The 19,491-nt window shown below is 48.4% G+C and overlaps 2 protein-coding genes and 1 long non-coding RNA gene across 5 annotated transcripts; 2 read left to right on the top strand and 1 right to left on the bottom strand.

Moving 5' to 3' along the window:
- The first annotated feature begins 322 nt into the window (after nt 1–322).
- Nucleotides 323–14,401, top strand: LOC122486480. 2 transcript variants are annotated; one of them, XR_006298172.1, is made up of 3 exons: nt 323–722; nt 5,356–5,470; nt 14,074–14,401. It is a non-coding gene; the product is annotated as an uncharacterized LOC122486480 (long non-coding RNA). The 2 variants fall into 2 exon arrangements; XR_006298174.1 differs by lacking the exons at nt 5,356–5,470; nt 14,074–14,401 and adding an exon at nt 1,008–1,170.
- Nucleotides 3,149–5,639, bottom strand: LOC122486461 (transmembrane emp24 domain-containing protein 9-like). Of its 2 annotated transcripts, none has more exons than XM_043585858.1 (5): nt 5,404–5,639; nt 4,938–5,038; nt 4,482–4,607; nt 3,822–3,932; nt 3,149–3,642 (listed from the first exon to the last, which is right to left on the bottom strand). In XM_043585858.1, exons 1-5 carry the CDS (start codon nt 5,531–5,533, stop codon nt 3,493–3,495), a joined length of 618 nt encoding a protein of 205 aa, XP_043441793.1. In that variant the 5' UTR covers nt 5,534–5,639; the 3' UTR covers nt 3,149–3,492. The 2 variants fall into 2 exon arrangements, with proteins under 2 accessions (XP_043441793.1, XP_043441790.1); XM_043585855.1 differs by having other exon boundaries at nt 3,786–3,932; nt 5,404–5,636.
- Nucleotides 14,402–14,877: 476 nt separating the features above from the next.
- TMED9 (transmembrane p24 trafficking protein 9) lies at nt 14,878–18,739 on the top strand. Its single transcript, XM_043585854.1, has 5 exons — nt 14,878–15,144; nt 15,315–15,415; nt 16,186–16,311; nt 16,670–16,816; nt 17,880–18,739. The coding sequence occupies exons 1-5, from the start codon at nt 14,961–14,963 to the stop codon at nt 18,027–18,029; spliced, it is 708 nt and encodes a 235-aa protein (XP_043441789.1). The 5' UTR covers nt 14,878–14,960; the 3' UTR covers nt 18,030–18,739.
- The last annotated feature ends 752 nt before the right edge of the window (nt 18,740–19,491 follow it).

Raw genomic sequence — 19,491 nt, 5'->3', positions numbered from 1 at the left:
TCAAAGATAAATTCGTGCACTCTTGCAATGCGAGGAAAGTCAGGGATCCTCGGTTTCAATCCTGTATGAGCTCATGATTCACTGCGACCACAAACATACTGCAGATACTTGCAGCATCTGTAAAAAGCTGAGAATCGCTACCACTTGCCGGATCACCAAGAAGATCCACGCAAAGGTTTCAATTCAGGAACGCCAATTCGACTCCAGGCAGTAGCAGCTCCCTATTCTGGTAATGCCCGGCAGAGGCCGCGGGGCATCTCGGGTCTTATAGTCCAGCTGGTCGAACTCGCTATCCCGGCATGTCCCGCGGCGGCGTCAAGGTTACCACGCGCCGCCTGCTGCGGCTGCTGAGACTAGAGTAGGGTGGATGCCAAGTGCGAGTGGGAAGGGTGTTTTGCGCCCAGTGAAGGCGGGCTTGACTTCCATATCGGGGAGACCACAGAGAGCTTTATTGAAGAGATTCCGGACGAGACCATAATTATAGGTGCGGGCGGAGGGGGAGAGTTTGGAACAAGACCTTGGGGTGGGGAGAGTCAGCTCTTCCAGAGCCGGGAGCAGCCGGTCTCGCCGCGTCCTGGCGTGGGCCGAGTCCATGCCACCTCGCGCTCATCTGACCTCCAGGAAACTACCGGACGCAGCTGTATGACAAGCAGCGGGAGGAGTACCAGCCGACCACCCCCGGGCTCGGCATGTTCGTGGAGGTGAAGGACCCAGAGGACAAGGTGAGCCGACCCCAAAGCCCGCGGAGCCCTCCGCCCTGCGCTTCGGCGCCAGACCAGGCAGGTGCTGGTACTTCCCCTCCTAGTTGCCGCATCTGCTGCTGCTGAAGACAGTTGGGTGTTGTGAGAAGATCGCGCCCGGCTTTGCGCTCTAGGCCAAGCTTGGGCTGCTGCAGTGCTAGCGGCTCCTCTCAACCTCTTACCGACTGCTGCGTGACTCTGCCAAGTCACTGAGCTTCCCTGAGCCGGTTTCCTGGTCTGTGAAATGGAAACTCACCTATCTTACAGGTGTGGTTGGTGCCTTAATTGTGGTGCTGGCAGTCAAAGAATTTTGTCAACTCTAACGCTGTGGCATCCAGACTTTAAGGTTTCACAGGACAGAGTGTTTTCCAAAACGAAGAAGCAACTGTTAGTTTCGCCAGACAAGGATATTAAAACAAAGGAAAACAAATCTTTAGTTGTCCCCTTTCATTTAACAATGGAGTCACCCCAAAAGAGTTGAAAGAGCAGGAGCTCTGAATGAAGGAAAGCCCTTCCCAGAAGCAGTCACATCTCAGCCTCTTCTCAGACTCTTCTCCCTTGCTAGATAAGCTTTTTTTTTTTTTTTTTTTAAAGAGAGAGAGTGTGTCCCTGCAAGAGAGGGGGAGAGGAGCACAGAGAGAGAATCTTAAGCAGGCTCCATGCTCAACGTGGAGCCTGTGGCAGGGCTCGATCCCATGACCCTGGGATTATGACCTGAGCAGAAATCAAGAATCCTCTGCTCAATCACCTGAGCCACCGAGGCTCCCTGTCAGATAAGTTTTCGGCAACTGCTGCTGAGCATCTCTGGACCTTCCTTTTAGTGTTGTGGAGTGCCTAAGGCTCTGTTTGCTAACTTTGGAGGCAGTGAGAGCCTTAAGCCCTGTTTCCTTCCAGCCCCATCCTCCTTGTAACACTCGCTGAAGCCCCTTCTCTCTAGGTCATGTTGGTGGGGCAGTATGGCTGAAGGCAGGTTCACTTTCACTTCCCATACCCCCAGCGAACACCATATCTGTCCTGTGGTCTCTCTTAGAGTCAGGATTATGATATAGTGGCCTCCTTTCAGTTTCCCCAAATTGCCATATTCTTTTTTGCCTTAGGGCTTCTGTAGGTGCTATTCCCTCTGGCCAGAACACACTTCTTCCAGCTAACTCCTAATCATAAATGCAATTCTAAAAAGCAGCATTTCCTGACCATCTAGACTAGGCTAGAGTTCCAATCATGTCAATCTTAGTGCACAGCCTTCTCCTCAGAAGCATGCATCACCCTTAGCTGTTGTTCAAGCCCTGCCTCATTTGGTGTCAGACCAGAGGCTCCGTGTGCAAGAGTGTGCCTTTCTGGATCACTCTGCTTCTCCTGTGGCAGACAGCAGAGCACCCCCCCTCCCCCCACACACACACATATGCACCAGCTTCAAGTAAGGGTAATGGACCCTATGATCACATACTCTGGTTACTCTCTAGTGGTTTCCCTCAGCCTTCAGTTCAGTCCATTCATACTTTCCAGAGGCCAGTCATGACCACACCCACAAATGAGCAACATCTCCAAGGCTTGCAGCGTCCCTCAAGAGTATCTTAGGGGAGGTTGTGTCTGTCCCAGGGGCCAAGAGCAGGGTTTGTCACAACTTCCCCCTCCTAATAGGGAGTCTCCCTTGGCCTTGATGATTTGGACTTGATTTTCTTGATGAGTGAGCTTCCTTATGACAGAAAACATCAGATTCATATGAGCGCTGACTATATTCCAACAGAGCAACCAGCAGAGGGCTTGGTAAAACGTGGGCTAGATCAGGAAGATGCAGTGGGTACATAGATGCCTGGTTATCTATACTTGTGTGTGCATGTGAAGGCTGAGTCACAGGAATGCTGAACATAATGGAAACAATTACTTCCAATCTTGTTTAAGAAAAAGAAAGGAAGGAAGAGAGAGGGAGGGAAAGAGGAAGTAAGGAGGGAAGAAAGAGGAAGAAAGAAAAAGGAACAAAGAGAGAAAGGAAGGAGGGAAGGAGGGGGAAGAAGGAAAGAAAAGAGAAAAAGAATCTCCTGAAAAAAATCAACCAGTGACATCACAAAGAGAGACACAGATTGGCAGAAAATAGTAGGAAGACAGAGGTTCCCACCTGACCTCCTGGAAGAACCCAGCAGTCCAAGTGGCTAGAATAGCACATGAACTTGACCCAACCCCAGAAAGAGACAGAGGATCCACACAAGCACTCAGGTTACCCATAAGATGGACCCAAATTGGACTTTTCTGGAAAGGACTCCACAAGTTGCTAAGGCTTTTGGAGTACAAGCTTCCTTCACCCCATCCATTTTGGGATCAGCCCCCACCAGTACATGTGGGGCCTCATACACCTGTCAATATCTGGTTAGAAACAAAACACAGGAATGAATTGCAGAGTAGGAGGCAATAAATGCTTAGGTCAGAGAGTCTGCAGTTTATAATTCACTCTTAATTCTCCATCTTGGGATAGTTCATCCATCTGGTTTAGCCTGGGGATGGGGGCACCGTCACCCTCCTCAGCAGCACAGAGCCACACAGAATCCTTCAGCTCCCCGACCAAGCGTTTAGTGGGAAATCCATCCTTTCCCAAGTGCTGGCTGAGAAACCAGTTCAAAGAAGTCCTCTGTCCCCCTGCCAGTAAGCAAGGAAGCCCTGCAGGGTTGGAGGGTTGGGAACCAGGAAATAGACCAAGCCAGGCCACTTCCCATCAGTGAACATAAGGGGAATGAGTTGGGGCTGGGTTTCTGGGGCCCACCTACACCAGCTTCTTGGCTTTAAAGAAACTCTTGAGGTGCTGCATCTGCCAGACACCTGTGGCCACGAGGATGAAGGTCTGCAGAATGGACCACCACAGCACCCGCTGGTTGGTGCTCTCGCTGGTCTGCCGGAAGCGCTCCTCTCGCCACTGTGGGAGGGGAGAAGGGAGTAGATACGCGTCCGGAACTGAATTGCACTCCCACCCACTCTGGGGGAAGAGCGGGAAGCTTCCCTTCCCAGGAGGTGACACATCCCCCATCCCAACTGTGCCAGCCCAACCCAGCCCCTCACCCTCTGGTATTCCTGCTCCTTCTGGATCAACTCCACCTGCTCCACAAGCTGCTGGACACGCAGATGCAGTTGGGTCAGCTTGTCCTTGGCTGCAAACTCCGCGTAATCGTTGCTGCGTTCACCCAACTGCATATCCAAGTGAATGGCCTGGAACGGGGGAACCAAGGGTGGGAGTCAGGGAGCTTAGCTCCATGGACCTGCTGGAAATCTAGCTTCTGCATCCCAGCCTGGGCCTGACACTGTTCCTCACACACCAACTTGTTGACTGGCCTTGCTCTGGGCGTCCAAACACCAGATCGGGACTCGGCTTGTGTAGAGTTGTATATTCAGAACACCAAGGATAGGGACAACATGTGCAAAGGAAACAGAGGTAAGACTCTGAGGCAGTTTACTAAAAGTCCTGTATTGGGAGATGACAATGGAGAGGCCTGAAGCAATCAGCAGAACAGCTCTGAATTTCACATGGTGAAACTCAGTCTGTATCCTAGGGATGGGGCAGGGAGCCAAGGGAGGATTTTAAGTCACGGTAACTCCCTCCCAAGGTCTCCTTTTATCCTCAAGATCTGTTCCCCATGTGCTTACTTCATGTAAAGTCCCAGCCCTACTCAACAGGCACCACCCACTGCACCCTTCTCACTCTAGAGGCAGAGAAATTGAGCCCCTGGGGACAGTGGACCTCCCACCTGCCACACTCACCAGCTTGCCATCATAGAAGAGGGCGAACCGGATAGACTCAAGGTGGAGGCAGATCTGGTGCTCTCCTGGAGACTGGGAGGTGAAGGTGAAGCTGCCCTGAGGGCCATACTGACGGGCCAGAAGGTTCTAGAGGAAGCAGCCTCCAGTGAGCACAGAGATGTTAGCCATACATCTGCTTCCAGGAGAACTGTAGGGGTATCCCAGGTCTACACCCCCACAGGCCAGAGGGGACAGTGTGAAAGAAAGGACATCAGTTTGGCCAGAAATTCTCAGATCCCAGCATTGCCAATACAGAGTACAGTTTGCAAAGAGCATGGCCCTCCTTAAGCTATCCTGCCTGTGAGAAGACAGATCCTTCTGTGAGAAATGAAGGACTAGAGAAGGCTACACATTGACTCTGGGGGCCTGGGGGTGGGGGCCCGGTGGAAGGCTGCAAGGAGTAAAGGCCTGCCTCACCTTGTTCTCCGGGTCCTTCACAAACACGAATAAATTGATCCACTGGGGGGAGGGCTGGTACTTTTCCATAGCAGGGTCGTATAGCTCCGTCTTGTAGTTACCTAATGGAGAGGCAACGGAGGTGCAATCCCATCCATACCCATGATGGAGTCCCAGTGGTCAGGGGAGGAACAGGAAGATCTTGAGTCTGAGGAGACCGACCACGGCCCTCGGCCTCTCCTCCCTTCTCCAGCCCCACTTCTCTGCCATCATTCCAGTCTGGTTCAGACTAGCCTCCTAGGGCCCCCATCCCCAGCACAGGCAAGAGAAAGGATGCCTTGGCCAGACTGCTGTCCACCCATCCCTCTGAGCCCTACCCCCGGCAGGGGAGGGAAGATATGGGCCTGAGCTGGTGCCACCCATTTCCCTCCCCTCTCAGGACTCTAGGTGCAGGGAGGGCAAGGCCAGGACTGGCCGAGACGCGCACCTATGACCACGGTACCATCGGGGATCTCCTGGATGAAGCACTTCTCCTCCAGCTCGCGGACCTCGAGGTAGAACGCGTCCCCGGGGCCCATCAGCGCCAGCAGCTGCCCCAGCAGCAGCGGCAGGGCCATACCGGTTGCCCGCGCTGTGCCCCATCCCCGCCCGGGGCCAGCCCGGGGCCCAGCTCCTCGCGCCCCGCAGGCCCCCGCCACCTTCCCAGGCGAGTCCTCTGGTCTCCGCGCGGAGCCTGCGGAGACTGCAAACTTGCGCACGGACTACAACTCCCGGGAGCCCTCGCGTGGCCCCGCCCCCGGCGCGTTCCCGCCGACCCACGCTGCTGAGGGGACAAGCGAGACCCCCCCCCGCCCCCCCCGCCCCCAACAACCTGGAGGAACGCTCTGGAGCGCTTTCCGCCACCGGGCATCTCTTAATCCACGCAGAAACCCGGGGAGGCGTAGCTGCTGTTAGCCCATCTTGCCGATTGGGGTAACTAACAGCTTCAGGGGCGGGGGGTTGCCCTCTGCAACATGCGGCGCAGCCACCCCAGATGTGTGCTGAAAGGATGGGGATGACGGGACCTTTATGACCTGGGCTTCTACCTAGAAGAGTTTAGGATTGATTAGGGGAGAGGGGGTGACATGCTGACATGGAATGAGAAGAGAAGCCCTGTGGGGTTTAGAGGCTGAAGCAGCAATTCAGGAAGGGGAGAGGGCAATGTCGCGGCTTTCGTGGAAGCGGTAGATTTGACTCAAGCCTTGAAGGATGATTAAGATCTCCCTGAGCAGCGAGAGACAAGAACAATTTAGGCAGGGGGGCCTAGGATTGCCTAGCAGCCAGTAGGCCAGTTAAGGAACTAGGGGAAGAAAAGTTACAGGAACTTTGAGGGTGAAGGTAATTGGGCCGAATCTAAGGGCACAGGAGGTGCCAGGCCCATATAATAGGGGAGCCCTTCATCCAGTGTACTTCCGTCTGCACTAGGAACCAGGAAGAGGTTGTGGGTGAGCCTGGAGGGGAGAGAAGATAGCAGGAAAGCCACTGGAAAAGGATAGCAGTACACAACCGAAAGGGGTGGGAGAGTGGAGCCAACATGACAAAATGGGAGCGGAGAAAAAACAAATCTAGAGAATTCCAAAGCCCACAATGCCCTGTGAGAATAGTGTAGACCCAAACATGTCAGTAGAAAGATGTAGTTCAACCCAGGTAGTGGGATGAAGTCTTCCACCACCTAGTGCCTGTGGTGCTAAGAGATGCTCATTACTTTATTCTGCAACGTGTGGTGGTGGTGGTGGTGATGATGATGATGATTTTTTTTAATAAGTTTTTTTTTTGAGAGGGGCACCTGGGTGTCTAAATAGGTTAAGTGTTTGACTTCGGCTCAGGTCATGGTCTCATGGTTCGTGAGTTCAAGCGCCGCATCATGCTTTGTGCTGTCAGCTCAGAGTCTGGAGCCTGCTTCGGATTCTTTGTCTCCCTCTCTTTCTGCCTCTCTTCAGCTTGCTCGCTCTCTCTCTGTCTCAAAAGTAAATAGACATTAAAAGAAAATTTTAAAAATTTTTTAATCTTTATTTATTTTTGAGAGAGAGACAGAGTGTGAGCAGGGGAGGAGCAGAGAGAGAAAGGGAGGCACAGAATTCAAAGCAGGCTCCAGGCCCTGAGCTGTCAGTACAGAGCCCGACACGGGGCTGAAACCCATGAACCATGAGATCATGACCTGAGCCAAAGTCTGACACTCAACCGACTGAGCTACCCAGGCACCCCAAAATAAATTTCTTTAAAAAATAAGTTGTTTTGGGGCGCCTAGGTGGCGCAGTCGGTTAAGTGTCCGACTTCAGCCAGGTCACGATCTCGCGGTCCGTGAGTTCGAGCCCCGCGTCAGGCTCTGGGCTGATGGCTCGGAGCCTGGAGCCTGTTTCCGATTCTGTGTCTCCCTCTCTCTCTGCCCCTCCCCCGTTCATGCTCTGTCTCTCTCTGTCCCAAAAGTAAATAAATGTTGAAAAAAAATTTAAAAAAAATAGGTTGTTTTGAGAGAGAGAGAGAGAGCACGTTTGAGCAGGGGAGGGAGAAAGAGAGACAGAGAATCTTAAGCAGGCTCCACACCCAGCATAGAGCCCAACATGGGGCTTGATCTCATGACTGTGAGATCGTGACCTGAGCAGAAATTAAGTCAGACATTTAACCAACTGAGCCATCTAGGTGCCCCTTTAAATAAGATTTTATTTATTTAAGTAATGTCTACACCCAACATGGGGCTAGAACTCACAACCCTGAGATCAAAAGTCACATGCTCTCCCAACTGGAGCTAGCCAGGCACCCTGATGATCATCTTTTTTGTTCTTTAATGCCCGGCACTATTGTAATCACTTTTTTTTTAATTGATTCCTTTTATGTTTTATTTATTTTTGAAAGAGCACAAGGGGGGAAGGGGCAGCGAAAGGGGGACAGAGGATCAGAAACAGGCTCTGCACTGACAGGCTTACAACAGTGAGCCCGATGTGCGGTTCAAACTTCACGATCCGTGAGATCATGACCTGAGCCGAAGTCGGACGCTCAACTGACTAAGCCACCCCGGTGTCCCTGTAATCACTTTTTAAGTTCACTAAGTGAACTAATCTTTTAAAAATTGTTAGACAGACTCTAATGCTGTTCCAGTTTAACAGCTAGAGAGGGAAACAGCTGCAAAGTTGAGTAAAAACTTGCGCAAGATCACCCAGTTGATAAGTGGCAGGCATTTGCTGACACGAACTCTGGTCCAGGTGTTATGAATTAGACCTGTCATCTGCCATCTAAGAGCCCACTGAAAGAAAAGGAGCAATTACAATACAGTGTTTTAAGACTGATAATATATTTTAGTTACCAGAATTGTCCCCTCATTTTAATGGTGTGGCTCGTTGACAATCCTAGGAGAGTGTTTCTTACTTCCTCATTTGGAATGACTATTAAACAAAAATGACAGATTCAGATATTAATAACAGTCACGCTTTATAAAGGCCAAATAAACAAGAGCTGAAAAGCATCTGTTGATTTGGGAACTAGTTGTCTACCAGGGAATGTAGCTACAGCTGGGAGCAAAGGCAGAAAAGCGAGGACTCCGGTTTGGGAGACCGGGGTGCTGTCCTTGGTCCTGATTGTTCTCTGAACCAGCACTACCACCACCTGGAGTAAAGTTTTGGCTTTGTTTTGTTTCCAGTAAAATTTGCAATCCCTCATAAGCCAATACTCTTATAAAATACAATTAAAAATGAAACTAATCATGTGCTTGGTTATCACATCAATGTTAAACTTCTATAAAAGGTTCTAAAAACTCAATTTCTATACTTAAATCATTGCAGACCTGTAACAAACATGGATGGACCAGTGGCAGCCCCCACACCCCACTATATGAGTAACCAGTCTTGCGTGGAAGTGGTCCATTGATCAGACTACTCACAGAAATCCCCCAAAGAGTAAAAAGTGGAAAATGCTTGCATCAAAATACATGTAAGGAGATAGTGCACCAGTGAGATTTCAAAGCCCAGAATCCAGACATTAAGAAGGGGGAATATGACTGCCCAAGGAGTAAAAGTGTTTTGTTAAAAATAGAACAGCCTATTTCTGATCGATGACGAGGCTAGGAACATAAGAGCAGTGAACCCACCAGTCTGCGATCCTCCCACTTGACAAAAAGCTCGTTCCACAATTGCTGCCAAGACCACTGAACCTGGGTGCCATTTGCAAGATTAAAAGAAGACACTGCGGTGCTACATCTACTTGCCCCATCTGTGGTTCACCCAAGACCTCAGAATTTGATGGTTTTTTTAATAGGAGAGATTTATTTGAAGACATATTACAGCATATAAAACTACGTAAAGACTTAATTTCCACTCAAACACTGGTAGATTTGATATAATTCATAATAAAAAAAACTTTTTAAAATTTTATTTTATGTATTTTGAGAAAGGGGAGAGGGACAGAGAGAATCCCAAGTAGGCTCCATATTGTCAGCTCAGAGCCTGATGTGGGGCTCGATCCCACGAACTGTGAGATCATGACCTGAGCCGAAATCAAGAGTCAGATTCTTAACCGACTGAGCCACCCAGGTATCCCTCTCACCACTCTTATTTAACATTGTATCAGAAGACCTAGTAACTGTAAGAAGGCTAAGAAAAAAAAAGGCATGCGGATGGGAAAGGAAGAAATAAAACTGTCCCTATTTGTAGATGACATGATTATATATTTAGAAAAGTCTAAGAAATCCATAGATTTCCTAGAACTAATAAATGAATTCAGCAAGTTTGTATAACATAAGAGCAACATGTACAAATAAATCACATGTCTACATACTAACAATAAATATAAGGAAACCAAAATTAAAAACAATATGATTTACAGTCAGTTCATAGAAAATGAATTACTCACGTGAAATCTTAACAAAATACGCATAAAATCTGTTTGCTGAAAATTACAAAATTCTGATGAAGAAAAAGTCAAAGAAGACCAAATAAATGCAGAGACATACTGTGTTCATAGATCAGAACACTCAACATAGTAAATATGGCAATTCTTTCCAAACTATTACCCAAGTTTAACACAATTCATGTCAAAGTCCCACCAGGAGTTTTGTTTTATTTTAATTTTTTCAATTTATTTTTGACAGAGAGAAAGACAGAGCATGAGCAGGGGAGGGACAGAGAGAGAGAGGGAGACAGAATCTGAAGCATGCTCCAGGCTCTGTGCTGTCAGCACAGAGCCCGATGTGGGGCTCGAACCCACAGACCACAAGATCATGACCTGAGCTGAAGTCGGACACTCAACTGACTGAGCCATCCAGGCGCCCCAGGAGTTTTTTTTTTTGTTAACATAGACAAGATTATTCTAAAATTTACATGGAGAGGCAAAGGAACTAGCATAACTAAAACATTCGTGAAGAAGAATAAAGTGGCAGAAATCAGTCTACCTGATTTCAAGACATTGTATGCCTTAGTCAAAAAATCAAAACTATAGGGGCACTGGTGTGGCTCAGTTGGTTAATCATCCAACTATTGATTTTGACTCAGGTCACGATCCCACAATTTGTGGGATGAAGCCCTGCATTGGGCTCTGTGCTGACAGTGTGGATCCTTCTCGGGATTCTCTCTCCCTCTCTCTCTCTGACCCTCCCCTGCTTGCGCTCTCTCTCTCTCTCTCTCTCTCTCTCTCTCTCCCTCCCCCCTCTCAAAATAAATAAATAAAAACTTTTAGAATATATCCTGCACCAAAGTAGTACATTTGTTACAATCAATGAACCTACATTGACACATTATTTTCACCCAAAGTCCTTAGTTTACATTGGGAGTCCATCTTGGTGTTTTACATTCTGTGGTTTTGGACATGTATCTACCATTATAATGTCATATCGAATAGTTTCATTGCCCTAAGAATACTCTGCATTCTGCCTATTCATCCCTCCTCCTCCCTTCCTGGCAACCACTGATCTTTTGCCTTTTCTAGAATGTTGCATGGTTGGAATCATACAGTAACAACGTTTTTTGGATTGGCTTCTTTCACTTAGCAATATGCATGTAAGGTTTCTCCATGTCTTTTCATGGCTTGATAGCCCATTTCTTTTTGGCACTAAATAATATTCCATTATCTGTATGTACCACAGTTTATTTGTACACTCACTTACTGAAGGACATCTTGGTTGCTTTCAAGTTTGGGCAAGTATAAATAAAGCTGCTACAAATATCTTTATGCAAGATTTTGTGTGGACATAACTTTTCAATTTATTTGGGTAAATACCAAGGAGCCCTATTGCTGGATTACATGCTAAGAGTATGTTTAGTCTTATAAGAAACTATCAAACTATCATCCAAAGTGGCTGTAACATTTTGCATTCTCACCAGCAATGAATAAGAGTCCCTGTTGCACCATAACCTTGCCAGCATTTGGTGTTGGTTGTCAGTGTTTGGATTTTTATCATTCTAATAGGTCCCTGGTGGTATCTCATTGTTTCAATTTGCATTTCCCTAATGACATATGATCATAACCAGGTTTTCATATGCTTTTTTTTGCCATGTATGATCTTCTTTGCTGAACAGTCTGTTCAGATCTCTTGCTCATTTCTTCATTGGGTTATTCATTTCTTACTGTGGAGTTTTAAGGGTTCTTTGTATATTTTGTTGTTTTTTGTCTGTTCTTTGTATATTTTGGGTAGCAATTATTTCTGATATACATCCTTTACAGAGATTTTCTCCCAATTTATGGCTTGGCTTCTCATTCTCTTGAAAATAGCCTTTTCTATTATTTTTTTTAATGGTCATTTATTTTTGAGAGCAGAGACAGAGCGTGAGTTGGGTAGGGGCAGAGAGAGAGGGAGACACAGAATCTGAAGCAGGCTCCAGGCTCTGAGCTGTCAGCGCAGAGCCTGATGAGGGGCTAGAATTCACAAACCATGAGATCATGAGCGGAGCCGAAGTTGGACTTAGCCACCCAGGCACCCCTTGAAGATAGCCTTTTCAACAAGTGATGCTATAGTTATTTGCCATCCTTTGACACACACACACAAACACACACACACACACACACACACACACACACACACGACTTGACTTATACCTCACACTTTATTAAAAAAATGAACTCAAAATAGAATATAGATTTAAATATAAAGTATAAAACTATAAAGCTTTTATTTTTTAAATGTTTATTTATTTTTGAGAGCATGAGCAGGGGAGGGGCAGAGAGAGAGGGAGAGAAAGACACACAGAATCTGAAGCAGGCTCCAGGCTCTGAACTGTCAGCACAAAGCCCGATGCGGGGCTCGAACCCACCGACGGCGAGATCATGGCCTGAGCTGAAGTTGGCCGCTTAACCGACTGAGCCACCCAGGGGTCCCTAAATTCCTCTAAATTAGTATTTAAACATGTAAATTCCTTTCCCACATTCTTCTGTGTATATTTTACAGCTATTTTCTTTGTGGTTACCATGGGGGTTACATTTAATACCCTAAAAGTTAAAACATTCCAATTTGAATTTATACCAGTTTACCTTCAGTAACACCCAAAAACTCTCTGCTCCTTTTAACAGCTAGCTCTGTTCTTACCCTTTTCTGTGACTGATATCAAACAAATTATATGTATACACATCATATGTAGTAGTTACTTTTTTTGCTATAATTGTTGATACAAGCAATAAACTGCTTAAATCTCCAGAGAATTAACTAAGTGAAAAAAGCCAATCCTAAAGGTTATATACTGTATGATTCCATTTATACATTCTTGAAATGACAAAATTATAGAAATGAAGAACACAGATCAGTTGTCTGAAGTTAAGGAGACGGTGAAAAAGAGGTGCCTGGATGGTTCAGTTGGTTAAGTGGCTGACTTCAGCTCAGGTCATGATCTCACAGTTCTTGAGTTTGAGCCCCACATCAGGCTCTCTGCTGTCAATGCAAAGCTTGCTCCGGATCCTCTGTCTCCCTCTCTACTCCTCCACGCACTCTCTCTCTCTCTCTCTCTCTCTCCCAAAACTAAAAATTTTAAAAATTAAAAAAATTAAAAAAAAACAAGGAGCACACCTGGGTGGCTCTGTTGGTTGAGCGTCCAACTCCTGATTTTGGCTCAGGTCATGATCTCATGCCTTGTGATTTCAAGCCCCACATAGGGCCCTCTGCTGTTAGTGAGGAACCTACTTCAGATCCTCTGTCTCCCTCTCTCTCTCTGCCCCTACCCCACTCTCACACATCCTCTCTCAAAAACAAATAAACATTAAAAAAAAAAAAAAAAGGAAAGGATGAAAGAATAGGGAAGTGAGTGTGGCTTTAACACACAACATGAGGGATCCCTATGGTGATGGAAATGTTCTGTGTCTTGACTATCAATGTCAATGTCTTGTTGGTGATATTGCATTATACTTGGGCAAGATATTACAATGGGGGAAACAGGGTAATTGGTACACTGGATCTTTCTGCATTGTTTCTTGCAACTGCATGTGAATCTATAGTTATCTCAACATAAAAAGTTTAATTTTACAAATACTAGAAACTGTTATTATAAAATGTTATTGTTTATCAATTCTGTAATCATTTGTTAATTCTGTGTGATGGTTACATCAACACTAATAGCATGTTATAATAGCATTAAGAAAAACACAACCAGGGGCACCTGGCTGGCTCAGTCAGCTTAGCGTTTGATTCTTGATTTGGGCTCGGGTCATGACCTAATAAATTGGTGGGTTGGAGCCCTGCGTTGGAGGCTGACAGTGTGGAGCCTCTTTGGGATTCTCTCTCCCTTTCTCTCTCTGCCCCTCTCCTGTTCATGATCTCTCTCTCTCTCAAAAATAAATAAACATTAAAAAAAAAAAAAAAGGTTGAGAACATTAGACCAGAGTGTGGAAAATAAGCATTAGGACACACTGCTGGTGAGACTGTAATTGGCATGAAGTTTGAAAGGGCAATTTTGTGACTTCATCAAAAAACTATGTCCTATAGTAATGCTCTTTTAGAAAATGAACGTGAGTATTTATTGCAGCAATAAATGTAAGAGCAAATAGTAGGGGAAAAGAAATCTTAACCACTTTCATCAGAGAAATGGTTTAAAAATAAGGTACTGTATGAGCAAAGATTACATTATATTGTTACTGTTAAGAAAAAGGAGATCAAGACTTACAATGAGGGGGAAATGTCAACAGATTGCCATTAAACTTCCCTCCACAGGGCCAAACGAAATAACAAAGAGAAGCCGAAGTAGAGAGAAAACCTCCAACTTCTATGAAACCTTGACGATGCACACAGTCATAAACTGCTGCCACAATACACTGGACTATGGATCAAATCCAGGAAGGACACGAAGGGCAGACTCAGACCTCTGTTCATTTCACACTGCGCGCAGAGACCTCCAAAACGGGGCGACCCTGGCCCAAGACCCCAATACTCCTTTACTAGCGGGCCCCTGGGACACCGAACCACCTTCGGAGAGAAGTCATCAGGGCAGTGCTCCGGCAGCAACACTCGCGTGGATGATGTCCGGTACTGATGAGAGTGCGGGGGGGTGGATACCGGGGACCATACAGACCAGGGTAGACCAGATTTACCAATGGATGGGTTTCAGGTGGCAAAGACGTGGTAAAATGAGACCTCAGCTTTTTGCTGTTGTTTTTGTACTTTAACTTTTTTTTGCAAGATAAGTTGGTGCACTGTTTGTGTCACTTTTTAAAGTTCAGTTTTTAAAAATAGAAGAAAGCCCAGAGTGTCGGATGCAATCCCGAGGAAAGTCAGGAATCCTCGGTTTCAATCCTGTATCTGCTCGTTATTCACTGCGACCGCAACCAAACTGCGTTACTTGGAGCATCTGTAAAAATTTTATAAACACTAGTAGTCGCCCCGCCGCCAGGGCGATTAACAAAAAAAAAGGTTTCAATTCTTGGGCCGTAATTCGGAAGCAGGCAAAAGCTGCTCCCCAATCGGGTACTGCCTCGCCGCGGCCGCGGGGTATCTAGGGATTTGTAGTCCAGCCAGTCGAACTCGCTGTCCCGGCAGGCCCCGCGGCGGCGGCAGGGCTACGTGGCGCCGCGGGCTGCGACTGCGCCGGCAGGTGGAGCAAGATGGCTGCGGAGCAGGGCGTGAGGGTCGTCGGGCCCCGGCCCGGAGGGGGACTGGGAAGGGTGATTCGGGCCCTCGTGCTGCTTCTGTGTTTTGTGGCCCGCGGAGGCGCGCTTTACTTCCACATCGGGGAGACCGAAAAGAAGTGCTTTATTGAGGAGATCCCGGACGAGACCATGGTTATAGGTGCGGGCGGAGGGGGAGAGTTTGGAACAAGACCTTGGTCTTGGGGCGGGGGGTGCGGGAGAGTCACCTCTTCCAGAAAGGGGAGCAGCTGGTCTCGCCGCGTGCTGGCGTGGGCCGACTCCGCGCCACCTCGCGCTCATCTGACCTGGATTCGCCCCACTTCCCTCCAGGAAACTACCGGACGCAGCTGTATGACAAGCAGCGGGAGGAGTACCAGCCGGCCACCCCCGGGCTCGGCATGTTCGTGGAGGTGAAGGACCCAGAGGACAAGGTGAGCCGACCCCAAAGCCCGCGGAGCCCTCCGCCCTGCGCTTAGGCGCCAGACCAGGCAGGTGCTGGTACTTCCCCTCCTAGTTGCCGCATCTGCTGAACTGCTGAAGACAGTTGGGTGTTGTGAGAAGATCGCGCCCGGCTTTGCGCTCTAGGCCAAGCTCGGGCTGCTGCAGTGCTAGCGGCTCCTCTCAACCTCTTACCGACTGCTGCGTGACTCTGCCAAGTCACTGAGCTTCCCTGAGCCGGTTTCCTGGTCTGTGAAATGGAAACTCACCTATCTTACAGGTGTGGTTGGTGCCTTAATTGTGGTGCTGGCAGTCAAAGAATTTTGTCAACTCTGACGCTGTGGCATCCAGACTTTAAGGTTTCACAGGACAGAGTGCTTTCCAAAACGAAGAAGCAACTGTTAATTTCACCAGATAAGGGTATTAAAGGAAAGCAAAAGAAAAAAAAAAATCATTGATTGTCACTTTTCATTAAAAAAAAAAAAAAAAACCACACACAAAACAGAGTTGAAATGGCAGGAGCTCTGAATAAAGAGCCCTTTCCAACCGCAGGCCCACATCAGCTTCATTTTAGATTCTTCACCCCTGCCCCCAGAAGTTCTCAGATAAGCTTTGGCAACTACCGCCGAGCAGCTTTGGAGCTTTTAGTGTGTGGGGTGCCTATGTCTCTGTTGGCTAACTTTTGAGGCTCAGAGAGCCTTAAGACTTCTTTCCTTCCAGCCCCATCCTTTCTATAACACTCACTGAAGGCTTTTGTCTCCAGGTGATCCTGGCCCGGCAGTATGGCTCTGAAGGCAGGTTCACTTTCACCTCTCATACCCCCGGCGAACACCAGATCTGTCTTCACTCCAATTCCACCAAGTTCTCCCTTTTTGCTGGAGGCATGCTGGTGAGTGGACCCACATGGGGCTCGTAGCTTTCAACCTCTAAACCCTGGTGGGGCCTGGAGACTGGCGGTGCTTTGGGTGTGAGATGAGTGTGTCGGATTTTGTGTCTCCTAATAATTTTGGGTTTCCGCTGAACATCTGGGCACAGTCCCTGAACTCCTTGTATGTGCCTTGGTCCAAGTGTCAGCCAAGTTTATTCATGCCTGTTTGCCTAGAGCCCCATAGGGCTGGACACTGTGGAGGCCTCAGCACTGGACGAAATGCACAAATGAAGGAAGGTAGGGGGACTAGCTGTCAGTGCCTAGCAGGAAGATGGAGCAGGGCTGCCCGATTTCTTTTCTCTCCCTTGTCTGTCCCCAGAGAGTTCACCTGGACATCCAGGTGGGTGAACACGCCAACGACTATGCAGAAATTGCCGCCAAAGACAAGTTGAGTGAGCTGCAGCTACGAGTGAGACAGCTGGTGGAGCAAGTGGAGCAGATCCAGAAAGAGCAGAACTACCAACGGGTATGTGGTTGGGCCAGGAGCTCCTGGGTGGGCTTCTTCCCAGAAGCCTTCCCCTGGCTCAGCCAGGAGTGGCATGTGTGTCAGATTCATTATGAAAGCCAGGGGACTTAACTGTGCCGCTTTGCAAGTCTAAAAGGTGGGGTGGGGATCACTAACTCCAGTGTGTAACCAAGGAGACAGGCTCTTGAGAGGCCATCATTGCTCTAAATCCCAGTTACATGTACACAGTGACAGAGCGGGAATTGATATTAATACCTTGGGTGTTATTTCCATGGCTCCAGGTGCTTCCAGGACCAGCTATTTCAAACTCATTTGTGTCCGGGAGCCAAGCGGTACCATGAATGAATCTGTGACCATAAGGACTGTTGTGTGTCTAATCCTCAGTGGCCTTGGTTAATTGTCAACCCAGGGTAGCCTTGCAGATAGATACGCTACCCTGGCTTTTAAGAGGAGCTAGAGATCCAAGTGTTTTGATGTGAATTTTTACCAGGTTTTAACTATTGGCAAAACACATCCAGCCACTGGGCCACCAGTTTGCAACTTGTGCCCACAATCCTCGAGGAGCAGTTGGGGAAGACCTGGGCAGAGAGCTTAGAGCACGTGCACTCCTGAGTGCTATAGGGCAGCTCTGTCTGATAGGGTAATACTACTGGCACTTCACCTCCCCTCCCCCCCGCCCTCCCTCCCCCCACTGGCTCTAGGAGAGGACCAGGGGAGGACTGTACCTGACACATGAGCAGACAGAGGTTGGTTGGTTGGTTTGAAGTAGGCTGCATGCCCAATGTGGAGCTTCAACCCCAAGAGTTGCATGCTCTACCAGCTGAGCCAGCCAGGCACCCCCAAGCAAACAGACTTAAATGAGTGGGTTCCTGGAGGTCATCTGGCTGGGGAGGATGAATGCAGTCCCCAGGTGGGGTCTCTGGCTCTTTGCAGACACTTGATTGGAACCTGGGCATAGCTCCTTGATTCTGGGGCATCCTCTGCAAAGGGAACCCAGCAGTTAGAGTGGCGCCAGGTGGTGCCCAGCAAACTTAAGCTCCTCTTCCGCTCTCCCCTCCCACAGTGGCGAGAGGAGCGTTTCCGGCAGACCAGCGAGAGCACCAACCAGCGGGTGCTGTGGTGGTCCATTCTGCAGACCCTCATCCTCGTAGCCATCGGCGTCTGGCAGATGCGACACCTCAAGAGCTTCTTTGAAGCGAAGAAGCTGGTGTAGCCAGCTCACAGGCCATCCTTCCTCCCGGGCTGGGGGAGAAAGGGCCTCCTGGAACTGATTTCTCTCTAGCAGGAGGACTGGTTCCGAGCCATGGATGTCTGGAGGGGAAAGGGGCTACAGGCACCCCAGGCACAAGTTTAGGGCAGGAGCTTGGCTGGCTAATACTGAGCAGGTGGTGGGGCAATGCCTGTCCCCTCCCCTGGGCTCTAAGCCCTTTGCAGTAATCACCCAGGGTCTGGTGAAGCCACTGGGAGCCCCATTGGCACCTCAGAATCACAGTGTTACTGATCAGGGATGTGAGGCTGTTGTCTGGGGTGGCTGGGGAGGGGGGAGTGGGTAGGCACGCCAGTCTTTTTTCTGTCTTCCTTTGCTAACTTGGGATTTGAGCAGGTTGGGGTGTGGCCGTGATTCCCTGCCGCCCTGGGAACCTCACTGTACCCTCCTTGGGCCTAGACCCAGACTGCAGATCCAGGGTATGTGTGTCAATGGAGGGTGGGGTTGAGGGGGTTGCAGTGTGGGAAACTAGCCCTGAGGTTGACCTCAGCTTCTCAACATGGTTGTCCTTTTGGGGGCTTGAGGAACTGGGGTCAGGCCAGGCAGAGGCCTTGGTGCTGGCTGGGGATGGGGCCTGCAAAGTCTTAGTTACTGATTTCATTTTCAACAAGTCTAGGTTTGTTACATTGGTTTCCCAATAAAAAATAAAAAAATTCGCTTGTCCCACATAAAGTGACTGTGCCACCGAGGTGCTCAGGGAATGTCAGTTCTTCTATGCAAAGCACTTAACATTCCAAGATGAATACCCACCTGTGAAGTTCATTCTTTCCCTCCCCTCAATACCTTTCTGTAGCAGGGGATAGTGGGTTTGCCCAAGAGCATAAAACAAGTGAATGGTGGGGGGTTGGTGCCTTGTTCAGGAAGGTAGTGTGCATTGAACAGAAGAGCACTGCGGGTTTGGGAAGGACAGAAATCCTTGGGCTGGCGGGGATGAGGATGTAGATGGTCTTAACCAACAGAATGGGATTTCAGGAGGACCTTGAAGGAGAAGGATTCGGATGTAAGAAGGCAGAGCAGCCGTGGTTGGAAGCCCTGGCAGATGGCTGGCATGGAGGTGGATGGACATGGTTTCCACTGGAGTTTAGGGAGGGGGCTGAGGAAGCCGTTAAGGGAAGTTGGTTAGGGTTAGAAGAGACTTGCATATTACCCAGTGTTTGACACAGTTTTGGGTACAAGAACCGAAGAAAAATTTGAGGAAGGTGAATCCAGCAGGGTGTGAGAAAGAGACAGGCTGGGGAGGCCAGGCTGTGGACTACTTGAACTGACAAGGGGATATGGTCTGACCTCATACTACCTCCTAGACCTCTTCCACAATAAAAACAAAAAACTTGTTTAGAATACCCTTAGTGTTACAGAAAATTCATGATGTTAGTTCTCCCTATTATTGTCATGCACCAGTATGGTACAA

Source organism: Prionailurus bengalensis, chromosome A1, assembly GCF_016509475.1.
Source record: "Prionailurus bengalensis isolate Pbe53 chromosome A1, Fcat_Pben_1.1_paternal_pri, whole genome shotgun sequence".
Taxonomy (NCBI): Eukaryota; Metazoa; Chordata; class Mammalia; order Carnivora; family Felidae; genus Prionailurus; species Prionailurus bengalensis.
Note: the sequence above shows the minus strand (reverse complement) of the source record. Positions and strands in the feature narration are given on the sequence as shown.